Source organism: Sesamum indicum, linkage group LG9, assembly GCF_000512975.1.
Source record: "Sesamum indicum cultivar Zhongzhi No. 13 linkage group LG9, S_indicum_v1.0, whole genome shotgun sequence".
Classification (NCBI taxonomy): Eukaryota; Viridiplantae; Streptophyta; class Magnoliopsida; order Lamiales; family Pedaliaceae; genus Sesamum; species Sesamum indicum.
The window spans coordinates 7296975-7312849 of NC_026153.1; the positions used below are offsets into that span (position 1 = coordinate 7296975).

General features: G+C 35.9%; 3 protein-coding genes across 4 annotated transcripts in view; 1 reads left to right on the forward strand and 2 right to left on the reverse strand.

Moving 5' to 3' along the window:
* Window positions 588-3254, reverse strand: LOC105171003. The gene is made up of 2 exons (XM_011091991.2): window positions 1897-3254; window positions 588-1054 (listed from the first exon to the last, which is right to left on the reverse strand). Exon 1 carries the CDS (start codon window positions 2989-2991, stop codon window positions 1909-1911), a length of 1083 nt encoding a protein of 360 aa, XP_011090293.1. The 5' UTR covers window positions 2992-3254; the 3' UTR covers window positions 588-1054; window positions 1897-1908.
* LOC105171004 (protein IQ-DOMAIN 1) lies at window positions 5304-10442 on the reverse strand. 2 transcript variants are annotated; one of them, XM_020696775.1, is made up of 8 exons: window positions 10229-10442; window positions 9818-10080; window positions 9622-9716; window positions 8931-9188; window positions 7993-8220; window positions 7285-7398; window positions 6402-6921; window positions 5304-6053 (listed from the first exon to the last, which is right to left on the reverse strand). In XM_020696775.1, the coding sequence occupies exons 3-8, from the start codon at window positions 9703-9705 to the stop codon at window positions 5917-5919; spliced, it is 1341 nt and encodes a 446-aa protein (XP_020552434.1). In that variant the 5' UTR covers window positions 9706-9716; window positions 9818-10080; window positions 10229-10442; the 3' UTR covers window positions 5304-5916. The 2 variants fall into 2 exon arrangements, with proteins under 2 accessions (XP_020552434.1, XP_011090294.1); XM_011091992.2 differs by lacking the exon at window positions 9818-10080 and having other exon boundaries at window positions 10229-10441.
* Window positions 13618-15875, forward strand: part of LOC105171005 (dnaJ protein homolog) — a gene marked incomplete in the record, with an annotated part of 2621 nt that continues 363 nt past the window's right edge. The window contains 6 exon segments of the mRNA XM_011091994.2: window positions 13618-13923; window positions 14521-14686; window positions 14769-14910; window positions 15013-15289; window positions 15391-15589; window positions 15685-15862. Of these exon segments, the coding sequence (XP_011090296.1) occupies window positions 13774-13923; window positions 14521-14686; window positions 14769-14910; window positions 15013-15289; window positions 15391-15589; window positions 15685-15862 (1112 nt within the window).

Genomic DNA, 15875 nt, shown 5'->3' on the forward strand with positions numbered 1-15875 from the left:
CCATCATCTCTTCTTCTCTTTCTTTCTTTATTTTTTCTTTTCTTATATTTATACAAGTTGTTATGATACCGTTCTTGTATGTATATAATAAATAATTATTTATATTTTAAAATATATTATAAATAAATCAGCACATTATTGAAATAAATTAATTTAACGATATTATCAACCCCAAAAAATTAGTATCGCTATTTTACAAACTGATGTTCAAAAAATTAGTATAGGTATATAGATCAAAAGAAGAATTTGAGTAGGAGTGATTGAAATAAGGACATTTTTTATAATTTAAAAATTGATGTCATAGTATAAATAACCACTGAAAACAGAATTTTCATTTTAATGTAATATATATATATATATTATTTAATTCACTTTTATTAGTTTTAAATTATATACTTATTAATTTATTAAATTAATAAATTGCACTCAATCGCGATAAGATTATATACCGATCACATGATAAACATTCAGTTTAAACAAACTGATAAAAACTTCACCAGATACTTCACAAAACCACAACCTTTGTGGCTTGGGTATTAAAGTAACTCTATTCAAAGCAAGGAATTCTTGAAAAAGGGGGAAGGAGGAAATACAAAGGGGGTGAAAAAGTAGATTCACATCTTTTTTAGCACTTAATACAATAGATCAAGAAATGCATCTACTCAAAAGAAAAGGCAATGGGAGTGGCAAATTCTGCATTCTCTTTATGCGAAGCCAAGAAAATGTTCATTCTCATACATGAACATCCCACCTTCCACCCACTCATTACACTTATATATGTACAGAATAGACAACAAAAGGACCAAAAGGGGTCCCCATCACCATTCAATCAACCTACTTTTGCTGGGTGTTGAAACCCATTTCAACCACTAAATCAACATAGTTTTGACTACAGAGATTTAAAAAGCTCTACTACCATTGCTTGAGTTGGAATCCTCTTTGGGTTACTTAGGTTGAGGGCATTTTTATTTTTGACAGCCACTCAAAAGGCCTAAATCCCACATGGGCCCAACATCCTTCCATTCAAAAGCCTCAAACTTTGCCTTTTCCTCTTCTGTGACAACAACAATGAATGATTATCAGCAGGGATCAGATCACATACATTTTGAACAAAGCATAGTTTTGAAGACACATCACATTTTAAGTGACTAGTTTTGCATACTTTTTTGAGTTGAAGTTAGGATTACATAAATCTGATGTTAGTGAAAGAACTAATATATAATCAATTCAAAAGCTTGAAGGGGAATCTTGAATGAGTGGAGGAGACGTAGATAATCTCTAACACATCAACTAAAGTTTGTAAAAGCTCCCCCAATTTGGACCCTCACCAAGAAAACAATGAAAAAGCAAAGAGTTGTGACCTTAGATTCAAAAGAAAAACAAGAACCAAAAGAACAAAGCTCCCAGAGAGATTTACATATATATATATATATATATATATCTCCAATTTCTACAATAGTTCACAAGAAAAAGGACAATTAGGTACTGCAATTCAAGGGTTGATGTGGCAAAAAATTGGGCAAACACAATTAAAAATATCCTGCAGTTCACATGACAGGATCACTTTCTGCAAATTTGAGCTTAAAATATCTTACATATCACCATTGGATTCTCAACACCCTCTATCATAATCAATCACCAGAAAAGGCCAAAACGTGTCCATGACTTTTCAAGTAATTCACCACCCCAGATCTTCCAACCCCCAAATAATGCAGTAAATTAGATCAACCGTATAGAACAACTCAAGGAAAGATAATGAGTCCACCAATGTATACCATCATACTACCAAAATATCAACCACCCAATAACCATCCTAAAAGGCCAACTAAGCTAACTCAGCCAAGGGAATCTGAATGTTAAAAACAAGAAAATCAAGAGCATTTTTACTTTACTTACCAGTGGCAAAGATTAGTCCTTGAAAATAACCGAATCTGCCATTTCCATCAACGGTTTCAAGCAATCAGGCGAAAATTTCCTCGCAAACATATATGAATAACTCGAATTCGACTTCCTGAGCCTGTAAATCAGCTCAGGGAACACTTCAGGCGGGTGATAAGTGTGTGGATGGCCGTTCACACTATCGGTCCAATTCACCCTCGTCAATGTATAATGAGAACAACCTTTTGGATCCTGCATAGACAATAATGTAGGGAAGTAATGCTCTTCCGGATAACAAGAATCTACATTTAAACATGGCAACTTGAACTTCCTCCACAGCTTCCTATCCTTAATCACCGTCAGGGCGTGCTTCCGTGTAAGCACGAAAAACTGAGAGCCCACTCGAAATTCATCAAACTGCACTTCCGGGGTCATGACATTCTCCCCCCTCGCATTGTACCTATCCCATAAAGTGGGCTCATTGTCAAGAATCTCAATGTAGCTGGGGAACTCCAAATCCCTGGACAATCTCCCTAGATCAAAAAGAAAATTGTAAAAATAATTGAACGAGTGAAGAGGGATGCAGTGCTGGGAAATTAGAGCGAAGTAAGCGTTTGCCGGGTCGTCCAGCATCGCGGTGGCGAGCAGGCGGCGCGCGGCAGATATAAGAGTAGGCGAAGATCTTTGAGTTCTCTTTGAGGGGATGATTTTATCTTTAAACACCCCGTCTAAAGGAGTGACTCTGACAAAAGGGTCAGCGTGGATATAGATATTATAGTGTTTGAGGGTGACATTGGAAAAAAAACGTTCCCACAAAGGGGCGAAATGGAGAGGGGAGTTGGTGAGAAAGAGGAAGGCGATTTTGGGGCGGCGGAGGGAGGAGGAGAGGTGGGATTTGGCGGAGGGGAGATGAGTGGGACGGCGGGAGAAATTGGCGGAGTCCATGGCGATAGCTTTATGGAAGAGGGAGAGGTCGTCGAGCTCATCAGGAAGGGAGATGGAGATTTGGCGCGGAGGCAGAAAACGAGGGGCCAAGAAGAAGAAGAGAACGGGTAGAGAGAGGAGGAGGGTGAGGGTTGGAATTAGCGCCGACGAGGGAGCGGAGGAGAGCATATCTATGGGTGATAGTTTTTCTTCCTCTGTTTCTTGGTTGGTTTTTTGAGTGGGAGTTAAAAAGGTTTTAGAGGAGAGGAAAATGGGATTTCAATGAGATGGTGGACTAGGGTTCGGCGGTGGTGATGATCGGATTTATGAGTGCTTTGGGATTCTTGCTGTGGCAGTGAGAGTGGATAGGGCGGAGGAGTGGGTGTTGGGAGAGAGACAGGGAAGTGATCGAGACTGAAGAGAAGCAAGCAAGTGGGGAAAGTGAGGAACACATCGACCGAAATATGAAGGGAATAGGATGGTGGAGTTAACGGCGTTAACTTTACGTAAATAAATATTTCTTTCTTACAAAAAATAAATAAATCTGATTTTTTTTTTTTTGATTTGATAAATATTCAAATAATGAACAGAAAAGAATAATACCATATTTTTTTGTTCAATAAAAAAAACAGAAAGAAAAGTAAGGTATGCTGCTCACCTCTCTATCTTCATAAAGCCATTTATTTCCTTATGGGGCTACATTTACTGTATGTTTTTCGTCCTCATGAAAATCGTTAAATCAAACACAAAATTAATGCATTTAAATACCAATTTCTGTTTTCTCATCTCAAAACAACATATTACTTATATTTGTATTTATGGATTTAGGGAACTTCCCAAAATTTTTCTTTTAGATAAGTAATTTTTATAAAAATAAATTTAAATTGTAGTAAAATAAAGTGTTTATAAAAAAAAAGTAAAAAGCAGATAAAAGCTAAATTAAGCCGTGTTTGAAAAAAAAAACTTGTAAAATAAATTTAATTGATTACAGATCGCTTGAGTAGTTAAATCAATGAACAGTAATTTGTTTTAAAAAATAATATATTAAGTATTTATAATGGTATTGAGAGTTTTAAAATATGGTGACTTATATATAAAAAATTACTTTTTTAATCTAATAAACAAATGAATACTACCAACATATACATTTATTAAATTCCCTCCGCAAATTCAAACTCATCAATTCAAAAATTGCACAAAATAATCAATTCCAATAGTTGAATAAATTTATTAAAGTGAGTGTTGATTGGATAATTGTTTATGATATGATATGTCCGCGTAGTTTGTAGGTACACAATCTTACACCTTTATATTATTTTATTTTATTTTAAAAGGAAAAAAAAGAAAGAAAAGAAAAAGGAACATTGGAGAAACTTCGTACGGATTGATGTCAAATTAACAATACAAGAACTCCGTACCACCAAAATATGATATTAAACTAGTTCTTCACCATGTTCCATACGTATACATAATTTAAAATTTTATTATTGATAGACAAAAAATAAAATAAAATAAGAAATTTAATTACATTTAGATTTTATCTAAAATGTGAACAGACAACGAACAAGAAAGTATTATCTCGTAAGTTTATTATCAATCCTACCACTATTCTCTTGTGGTTTTTCTGTTCAAAGTGTTGGTTTTTTGACTGTGATTGGATTGTTAATGGCATCTTGAATTTCATGCTTGTCGGGATTTGGAATTAGTTTAGAATAAGAAATGAAATTAAATCAGCTTCCTTTTTCGGTGGATTGGGAATTCAATATTTAAAGGCATTTGGATTTTGGATTTGTCATTTTTACACTTAATCATATGTTATAATCCTTTCAACCAAATACCATATTATATTATTAGATGAAATGTCCCATATGTAATACCTCAAACCAAGAATCATATAGTGTAAGATAGAATTAATAGTCATTTAATTTTTCATCTTATCTAATCCTATCATATGAACCAAACGAGCCCTAAGTGTACACATACCAGCATGAATATACACAGACACAGTCACACAAACACTACACACGATGCACATATACTCTATGCACGGACACCAACACATACCAAATGAGTGTGTGTGTGGGTGCAGAATGTGTGTATTTTCTGCATTTATCTGTGTTTGTGTATAAACACACATTGACACACAGACAAAAAGACGCACAAACACATAATGCACATACAAACACCGACACAATACACACTACACACTTTGCACCCACACACTCACACCCGTTTGCATTGCACACACAGACACGTACCTATTTGACGCACACACTAGATTGAATACACACATATAAATGGGTACACAAAAACACTCTGCACCAACACACACACTCTCACCCCTGTTTCGGAAAAAAAGATAATTTCATATTTTTAGAGAAAGTTAACCCAATGGGTTAAGACTAGCCAAAATAAAGAAAAGAATACAACTTGTCGTACAACATTGTGTTCACCAAGATACCATAACAAGATAATGACTTCCACAAAATGGAAAACGATGATAACCATGAATAACATCACTTCCAGAAAATGGAAACAGTGATAACTAAGGAACTTTTACAACATACATCACTCTTCAACATGGGTCTGGACTGAATTCGTTGATAACAACAAGATAATGACTTCCACAAAATGGAAAACGATGATAACCATGAATAACATCACTTCCAGAAAATGGAAACAGTGATAACTAAGGAACTTTTACAACATACATCACTCTTCAACATGGGTCTGGACTGAATTCGTTGATAACAGAACAAATGCAACAATCACTGTACTCTCAAAATGAACAAACAGAGGGGTTTTATAATACATCCACAGCTACCAAACCCACAGATATAGCAGCTCTGGTAGGAGAAATAAATCATGCTGATAAACCAATAAATACAATAATTTCCGATAGAACGGTCGACTCTGTAACCAATCATTTCTTACTTCTGCAACAAGCCCATCTCTTTTAACTCAGTCATGGTGAAGGACATCAATGGAAATAAGGAACTGATACAGTGCCATAGCATTTACTCACGAGCACGCGCCGTTTATGTACAAGATAAAGTAGTCACTGCTTTATATGGCAAGAGGATCTTGTGCTGTTATGCAAAGCTAACAATCGGTTTATGAACTAAGTCTTGAAGGCTTTGTATCGGTCCCGTTCGGTTTTGCTTTGTCCTTCACAGGTTTCTGAGCAGTTGGAGACCTTTTGACGGTAGTTCTATTGAGTTGCCTGGCTGGTTGAGCCCCATCGCCTAGTCCTGGTCAAATCAGATTGTAGAAAAGAAAACAGGTTGAAAACTTCTACTAAGAAAGATCCATGGTGACTCCACATCAAGGTTGTGTTAATTTCAAAGAATCATGATGTGCTTGATTTCTGATAATCACAGGCATTTGTGGACATTTATGAGGATTTTTGTGACAGTCCACACTGGATAAGTATGAATCTACAAACTCTTTGGACTCAACGAATCAGACAGCATTGATGGCATACTTGAGACTAGGGTAGTTAGGAAATAGGAGCGTAAAAGAATTAACAACGAGAACGGGAACTTAGTAGCTTTCAGCAGAGCCACAACAGGGTAACAAGCAGAGAGAGAGAGACTGACCACTGTTAGGCAGGGACAATCGCTTCTTTCCTTGTTTATCTGTGAGTGTTGACCTCTCCTTAGGATTACTGTGTGATCTTGAAACAACATTGGGCCTTGAGGTGGCTTCCTCAACCAAGTCTTCAAGAATTGGTTTTGACCTCGAACTGGAAAGAACTGTGCCTGGTGTTTCTTGCACATTGGTTGACTTGTTAGGCGATGAACTGCAACCGTCAGAATGTGATGTAGCCCTTTTTTCATTTGAGATGTTCGAGTTATTGCTTGAACGAGAAGGCCCCTTCCCATTTGCATTACTTGAGGTAGGCTTCTTCCCTATGGAATTGAGCTGCGTTGTGGATGCATTCTTCACATCAGCAGCTCCATTCTCACGAATCTTCACCCCATCTTTAAGGTTAATGTCTAGAAAGCGGTTCTCCCAGGGGCGAACAGCCATCCATCTCTCCAACCAATTCCAGCCCCAGTTGCTTTTATCTGGTTCAAAACCAGCTGGTCTTACCTGCTGTCTAGACCCTGCCTGCCACTGTATGATAGAGATTCTATTTAAGATGCATTGGATAATTACGAGACTTATGGAAAACACCTACTTTCACATTTCCAAGATTCCTTATTACGTCAACTTTCTTTTATGATTATTGTTCTTTTTTTTCCTTGTATCCATAAGATGTTCCAGATAAAGAAAATCGAAGAGATAAAACCTGCAATTACTTTAATGCGGAAGAGCATGAAAGAATGTTATGAAATATTATTAATTGTTCATCATTCAGTAATTGTAAACTTTGCCTACTTATGCAGTACATTCTTTTTTCTGTTCATTTATATATTTCTAGGGCAAATTGCAGAATGTTCCAATTATGTCTAAACTGAGGATAATGGAGATATCCACCTGATTAGCTAAAGCATATGCCATTGCTCTTTCACGCTTAGCAGCAGCCTCCTTCCTTTTCAACAACTTGGCTTGGATTTCTTCAACAGACCCAACACTGTCACACCACCCATCCTGGTTTACAGTCAACGAATCAGAGCAATGTAAAACAATCACGCAAGTTCTTAGATATTTAAAATATAAGTCAGGCCCATGCAAGGCCAAATGCAGAAGGTTTGCATGTATTCTTATTACGCAAGATGGCTCGATCCAAATTTATCATGCCATACCACATTGATATGCTAACTTTTGTGATCAAAGAGGAGATAGTAATTGCATATGTAATTAACATAATGATTACAGCTTTACTGAACAAGAATGAGAACGTTCACAGTAACATGATATTACTGACAATAAACATATAACCTTAATCTGGCTCTTGGCATATCCTAATTTGTTTTTTTCCTTAGGTTGGACATATTCCCCCACATGCTGTTAAGGCACGGTCCAGCTTAACCCGAAGCTAGATATGAGCGTAGCTGCTAGCATTAAATAATGTAATACGTGAACTAACCAAGTTTATGATATTGTTTGTGTTTTCATGTGCTACTCTTGGGCAGACTAGATGCATCACATGCTCTAAGATTTCAGACAACCCATTCACAAAAACTTTATTAAGTCATAAAGTCATTTCATTAGAAAAGAATTTCTTTAATGAAGGCAGATTACTTCAATTTCTTTAACATGAGCCTCGTGTTCAAGTTTTTGTTGAAGTTTCTGTTGTGCTGTTTGATTCTCCAGTGCCATACGAACACGCCTTGCTCGGACACGAGCCTGAACTCTTACTAAAGCTTGCATACAACGGAGTGTAATGGCAGCTTGCTTTCTTACAGCATGGCCCCTAACAAGTGCTTGAAGTCTCACCAATCCTTTTAATGCGCGTAAAGCTCGTCTAGCCTGATAGACACAGAACCCAGTTCAATAACCAAATACCAGATATATATGTGCAACATTGCATAGCAAAAATCATATTTAGTGCTTACATGTGCAAAACAATGACTGTGAAAAACTGCCTTACAATTACACTTCCAGAAACTTCGTAATAAATTAAGTTGATATACAAATGATACGCATACAACAAACATTCTGCTCTCAAGACAAACTTAAACCCAAGTAGAAGTTTGAAAACTTTTAGGCCATCCGGAACATATGCTAATAAGAAAATTGGCACAATGCGATTTGTAATTTACAATTCACAATAAATGCACTTAATGATAATCATTAAATTCAGTATAAGACTAACTAAAAATAGGTTTTCTATACACCATTATTCTATACCGCTCATCACTGACATCGGAAACTATGTGCAGCCAATTTAGATCAATGCTACACCTGTACAACCAATATCAGTTAATTTCCATTCTTGTGATTCTTGGGCCTTCTCTCTCATCATGCCATTCAAAACTTGTGTTAGGACCCCTTTTCCCAATCTTTTGGTTTCCATACTTAACATAGTCTGGATCACAGTAATGCAGTGTGTGTGTGTGTGTGTGTGTCTTGGGGTGGGGGGTGTAATTGATAGAAGTGATGAACGGTTCTATCGATATAAGAACTAGTGTAAGTTCAGCATGTAACTACGAAATGTAGAAAATGAACCAATACATTACCAGAAATCCTCTAAAGGCTGTTTGGATGCGTATGGCTGCCCATTCTTCCCTCATATTCTGTTGATATTGAGCTGTGTTTTGCACCTGAAGTGAAGTAGACGGGGAGCTGGCTGAATCTGAAACTGATTGGAAGTTAGCATCCTTGGCGTCTTCAATTGCTGTAACTACATTTTGATTCAACTCATTTTCAAGTACGCTGTTATCAATCTCAACAGAGTGCTTTCTTCGGTGCCAAATCTTGCCAGTGCTCCCCGATCTCTGCATGTTTAATTTAAACCAATTTGATTATAATACCATATCCATTAGATCAATTTCACAATACTTGGAACTATGCGTACAACGTTAATAGCAGCCAAAGATTTTTAATACAGGTCATGTAATGCTGCAAAACATATACCCATAGAGCTACAAGCTTAACAGTTATCCATGCAAGAATGGCAATTTGCACTTGCGTAAAGAAACAAAAGTTAAATTCAGCAACAAAGCAACACAATTTTATTCATTCCATTCAATAAAACAATTTCCACTCCACTTTCTCTACTTGTGGGCGGCAGAATCAACTCCATAAAGCTCCTCTATCCTGTTCCCGAAAATTAGCTAAAAAACGAGAAAGTTACAAACGAATTCAACACAAGATATTACAAAGAGGAATTAGATAAGGGAAGAAATATAATCCAAAAACACCACCTACATTTTCATCATTCTCTAAAACTTGTGATTTATCTGGTTTCTTCAGACCAAGCAATGCTTTGATCCATTTCTTTGAGGCACCCATTTCCGTCAGACCTGTCACAAAGAAGTAAACAGTATTTAGCAGAAAATTTCCCCATATATCCATTAGGAACTATGCAGCTTTCCTGCGGAAAAATCTTCACGAAAACACCTACAGCCGCTAAACCACCAGCAGTCCAAGAAACGGAAGTAAAACGCAGAAAGCGGAGATGATAAAAACAAACACTCCTGCTTATCTTCAGGTAGATCGATTTGTGATAGCAGAAATGAGAAGGAAGAATTCAGGTCAAATTTCAAACTTCACCAACAAGTACAAACACGGTAAACCCGAACTTAGTTCGAACAACACCAGGTAGAATTCCCATCGAGTAACGGAGATCAAATTCAAGTATTTTACTTCAACCCGAGTAGAGCAGACCTTCACGGTACAGAAGAAGAGTTGGGAATCAAAACTAACTAAAAAGGAAACTACATTTTCCAACTCCGATTCATTCGCAAAACAGCGGTGGAGAATCCAAGTGGGATCCTCCGAGCGTCTCGGGATTGAGTAAGAGAAGAAGACTAACCTTGGTACACCACGTACTTTCAAGTTCTAGAAACTCGAATTTGGGAGCATTTTAGGGAGAAAGGAAGGAGGGTTTGACAGATCTGAAATCTAAATTTGGAAAATGGAAGTGGGTGTGGGTGACAGTGTCATCGGCGATGGGAGGCAGAGGAGACACCAGTGAACCAGCCAAGTGTTGCCCATATGGGTTGCAACTTGCAATTACACACACACACCCACGCCCACACCGCTTCGGCTTGGGCCCAAAGTTATAGGTTGGGTCTACAATCATACCAACTCAACTCAACAAGAATTGGGCTTTTTACACCATCTGCAAACAAACACATCGCCCTTTTTGTCCTTAAATTTTGTCCTGAAAACACTCATCATTTTTGTCTGAATCATAACAATGTCATCATCAACCAATTCTTTGAATTCAGTTCAGATCCCATCTCTCTTTTGCAAATCACTTTTCTGAGTTCAAATTTAGAGCAGTATTTCCAACATCTATATTATTATGACGTTGAGAAAATTGATAAGTAAAGTTTGCAAAAAAAGTAAGGAAAAAAACAAGTTACAAACTTACAAGGAAAAATAATTTAATATTTAAAATTTTATTGCATAAATTGATAACGAATTGTTTATATTTTTTGTACTAAACCTACTTAATATAATAAACCCAGTAAATCAAAATACTCATATTATTTTATTTTTAATGATAATAATTGATAAATACATATCTATACTCTATATTATTGAGATGGTTCTTTTGGTGTGTTAAAATAATTTTTATCTGCTATTGCTTTTTTAAAAAAATTAATAATTAATTATTTTATTTCTCTCTCCAATTTATATATTATTTTATTATATCAATACTTTTTATAATAAAAATATATTAACTTATTATCTAACATATATATATATATTAGATAATTTAAACTCTACAAATTAAAAATATTTTATTATAAAGTAATTTTTAAAAATTATATATATAAATAAAATGTGTCATACTTACTGGTCTTAAATGAATGCAGACACTCCACCTGGGAGTCTCCCCCACCCTCTGCTTATTGGTTAAAAAGATAAAAAGTGCCAAATATTTATGGACAATGACTTTTTCTTTTACCTTTTATTTTATGCACACAAAAAAGTAAGAGAATTTGGATTTGAACACACCAATGTTCAATCAATCACGTGAATTGTGGCTGGTACAATTTTAATGTCTATCTTTAATTTATTAAATTACAAAAAAAAAAAAGAATTACAAAATTCTTATTATTTAAGAAAATTTAGAAAATATATGCATATTCGAATTGTGAGATTGTCCCACGAGATAAATATTTATCATATTAGATTTGAATTTATTAATTGAATCGATATATTACTTAATTTAGATTAATAACATAAAATGTGATTTCTCAAATAAAATACTAATTTTGTTATGTTACGGCATAATAATAAAATATAATTTTCGCACCATAAAAATCTTATATGTTTTTGAATAATAATTAGTAAGAAATCCACCTAAATCCATATATAGGAGGGGTGACGAATATGTTGGAGATTGAGAATGTAATGATGAAAATGATAGTAGTTGTCGAGAAAAGCGGCCGCCGCTAATTTCAATTTCATTAGCCCCCGCCATCATATCATTTGATTTCACCACATGTTCTAACAAAAATTTGCACCATCTCTTTTCTCTATCTGTTCTTTTTCTTAACAAAATGAAAGAACAGAACTGAGACTGCAAATCCACCAAATATGATTATAAATAAATAAATTAATAATTTAATTTTAAATTAAAGCTCATAATATATTTAAGTTTTACATATATTCAAGATAATAAATTCAATAAACTCATACCAAATTCAGACTTTATGCATTTTGGTGGTCAATCCAAAATTGTGTCAAAGCATGTTGAAGTACGACTCGTTTGTTGATGAAGTTATATAAAAGTTTATAGTGTTCAAGTCCAATACAAGTGATTCTATACTAGGTAACTTTGTTCATGCCTAAAAAGAGGGACTTCTACCACAAACACACAGCAAATCCAAAATGACCCAACCGAAAGCAAGTTCAAAACTCTCAGCCATGACGCAGCTCTGTAACTGCAATTTTTTCAGATTAGCATCAAATCTTATCTTCAGGACTTTGATACTATATTTCAAGATAATACACAATTTGCTCTGTAAAACTAAAAGCGATTACGTATTTGCATCCAATATTAGGCTTCCAACTCCTGAACGAAGAATGAGGCAACAATTACCATCTTCATAGATTATAACTTTTTCTTTTTTTAAGTTTATAAAATTTATTTATTCATTTTTTTTCATAGTCATGTATTTTTATTTTTTATTTTTTGACAAACTCTCAATTTGTATGAACACCAAAAATTAACCTCGTCTATATGTCTAAAAAAAGTTCAAATCTAAATGAGATATACCTTAATCCCTAGACTAATACAATCGTTACACCCTCTCTCTTTCATGAAATATATGCATTTTCTCTTCATCACCTAGTTTGGTAATTTTCATTACCAGTCCATGTTTCCCTTGCATTTCAAAGCCTCCAAATTTTATAATTATTAATTACTCCATAAAATGTAAATTGAATAAAATATTTTTAATTATATTTACTGTGTAAAGTTACATAAATTTTTTAATTTTTAGCTATTTTCTCGAATTTTATTATTGGATAGTATGATTTAAAATCGAAGGAATAAAAATTTAGTTGTGGATTCAAATGCTAAATTGCGAATTCTTGAGATTGTATTTTTGAATATGGGAAAGTTATTACCTAGATCCTGTCTACATAAATTGATTCAATTTGCATAATAAGTGTAATATACTTATTATAAGTTTATGTTTATTACACAATAAATATATTATACTTGTTATGTGATTGATTTAATTTCAAATTAAACTGAAAATTTACCCAATATCATGCAAAAAAAAAAATTAAAATCCATGAGTTAGAAGTATTTTTTTGCAAATTTTATTATAGGTAATTAAAATATTTCCCTCCAAAAGGCAGATAAAATTTCACACACTAGTGAGAAAATTTAACAAGTATTTGCATTTACCTAATAAGCTTGTTAGCCTACTCTGCTCATTGCAAGTAAATCGTTATACTCGCCGCAAAAGCGTGTTGGAATAACAACGCGAATAATGCTTTTCATGGAACTATCCAGAAGAGATATCCTGACCGTCTGTTTTGAAATCGACGGTTACATTCCCACTATACAATAAAAAGAAATGAAAAACTAAATTCAGAGAAAAAGGTGGAGAATTCCAGATCCTTCAACCATCTCCAAAATCACCGTAGAAAAACCATTGCCGCATCCAACGGTCAAGATCGTCTCCTTACTCGATCTCCACCGTTGAAAGATTCTTATATATGTAAACCCCTCCATTCTCACGCATTCTTGGAGTGCTTCTGTGGTGTTCTCCTTGCAGCCCTTCTTTTGGTTTCTTTCTGAAAATCGCCTATCTACGCGCGCTGTTGGTCGATCTGTGTGCTAATTGAATCGATTTGATTTGAGTTAGGGTTTGTTAAAAGTAATTCAAGATGTTTGGTAGGGCGCCTAAGAAAAGTGATAACACTAGGTACTATGACATTCTTGGGGTGCCTAAGACGGCGAGCCCTGATGATTTGAAGAAGGCCTACAAGAAGGCAGCTATCAAGAATCATCCTGACAAGGGCGGTGACCCTGAGAAAGTAATGATCGTCTTCTTCTCTCTGTGAATTTTACAATTGTTTAGGGTTATCTGATTCTCTTTCCGATTGAACTTGTGAATTTTGTTTTTTATGTGGTGATTGTATTTGGTTGGTGATGCGATTTGGTGATTTGCTATGTTTCTTGTATGCCATTCGGTAATGCTGTTTTAGGTGATGAAATTAGTTACTAATATTTCCTCTGTAGAAGGGAAAAACCCATAGTTTGTGCAGCTGTTTTTGATGGTTGGCAAAATTTCATGGCGCGAGCCGACTTGTATCAGCTGCTTCACAGTGTGACTCAGTTCATTAGAGGGTTTCATAGACACATGTGCAATCAGAAGTTCTTAGCTACTCATTTTGATTAGTGGAGAAACATTTTTGGATTAATGAAGTCTTTACGAGTAGTTTTATATTCCTGCGCTCCCCGGGTTAGCGATTATTAAGAATTTGTGAACATTGACATGATTTTATTCTGTCTTGATTTCTGTGGTTTGTGACTTAAAGAAACTGAGTTGCTATCAAGCTTTGTTTGTTTATGTGCTCTGGAAGATGATATGATTGATGTTCTAAGCCTGGCAAAATGGTTTTGCGCTGCAGTTCAAGGAGCTTGCTCATGCTTATGAGGTTCTTAGTGACCCCGAAAAACGTGAGATCTATGACCAGTATGGGGAAGATGCACTCAAGGAAGGAATGGGAGGCGGTGGTGGAATGCATGACCCATTCGACATCTTCTCATCCTTCTTCGGTGGGAGCCCATTTGGAGGTGAGACAATTTATCATAGGATTGAAGTGTTGGTTTATCTTCTTGTGGATGCATTTTCAGAAGTCTGTTTGTTGATGTCCAGGCGGTGGCAGTAGCAGGGGACGAAGGCAAAGAAGGGGAGAAGATGTGGTACACCCACTGAAGGTGTCTCTTGAGGATTTGTATCTTGGAACCACCAAGAAGCTCTCTTTGTCACGCAATGTGATTTGCTCGAAGTGTAGTGGGTACGTTTTAATGGTTCTTGTGGATGATAACTTGCTTACTTGTATTTGTGTGTGTGCTCATGTGGCTGGCTAACATATTTTCTTTGCATTTGTGTTGGACAGTAAAGGTTCAAAATCCGGAGCGTCAATGAAGTGCTCAGGGTGCCAAGGAAGTGGTATGAAAGTCACAATTAGGCAGCTCGGCCCTGGCATGATTCAGCAAATGCAGCACCCTTGCAATGAATGCAAAGGAACAGGAGAGACTATCAATGACAGAGATAGATGCCCTCAGTGCAAAGGTGAGAAGGTTGTTCAGGAAAAGAAAGTCCTGGAAGTCCATGTTGAGAAGGGCATGCAGAACGGACAGAAAATTACATTCCCTGGGGAAGCTGATGAAGCGGTATGATGGCTTGTCTTATGCTACTTCTCTTGGGTCATTAGGTTTGCAAATTTGGTGAGGATGTAGATGAATATGTTCTTATCTTGAGTGTTTCATTGCAGCCGGATACGGTCACTGGGGACATAGTCTTCGTGCTTCAGCAAAAGGAGCATCCTAAATTTAAGAGAAAGGGTGAGGATCTGTTTGTGGAACACACACTTTCACTTACTGAGGCCTTGTGTGGCTTCCAGTTTATACTCTCCCACTTAGATGGCAGGCAGCTCCTTATCAAATCACAACCTGGAGAAGTTGTCAAGCCTGGTTAGTTTTTTCCCCAAGTTTTGCAGCTGGCATGCGAGTCATTTACTAGCTTATGCAGTTTGAGGTTCTCATCTTTGTGCATGCTAATTCTGCAGATTCTTACAAGGCCATCAATGATGAAGGGATGCCAATGTACCAGAGACCTTTCATGAAGGGCAAACTGTATATTCATTTCAATGTTGACTTCCCAGATTCTTTAACTGCAGATCAAGTTGATGCACTGGCGAAAATTCTTCCCCCGAAGGCCCAATCACAACTAACAGACATGGAGCTGGATGAGTGCGAG

Excerpts from the sequence above, each read along its gene's own strand:
- LOC105171003 (XM_011091991.2), bottom strand. The coding sequence starts at position 2,991 with ATGCTCTCCTCCGCTCCCTCGTCGGCGCTAATTCCAACCCTCACCCTC.
- LOC105171004 (XM_020696775.1), bottom strand. The coding sequence starts at position 9,705 with ATGGGTGCCTCAAAGAAATGGATCAAAGCATTGCTTGGTCTGAAGAAA. Across the intron at positions 6,922-7,284 it reads CATATGCTTTAGCTAATCAG|TGGCAGGCAGGGTCTAGACA; the intron begins GTGGATATCTCC and ends TCTATCATACAG. Across the intron at positions 6,054-6,401 it reads ATTGTCCCTGCCTAACAGTG|GACTAGGCGATGGGGCTCAA; the intron begins GTCAGTCTCTCT and ends TGATTTGACCAG.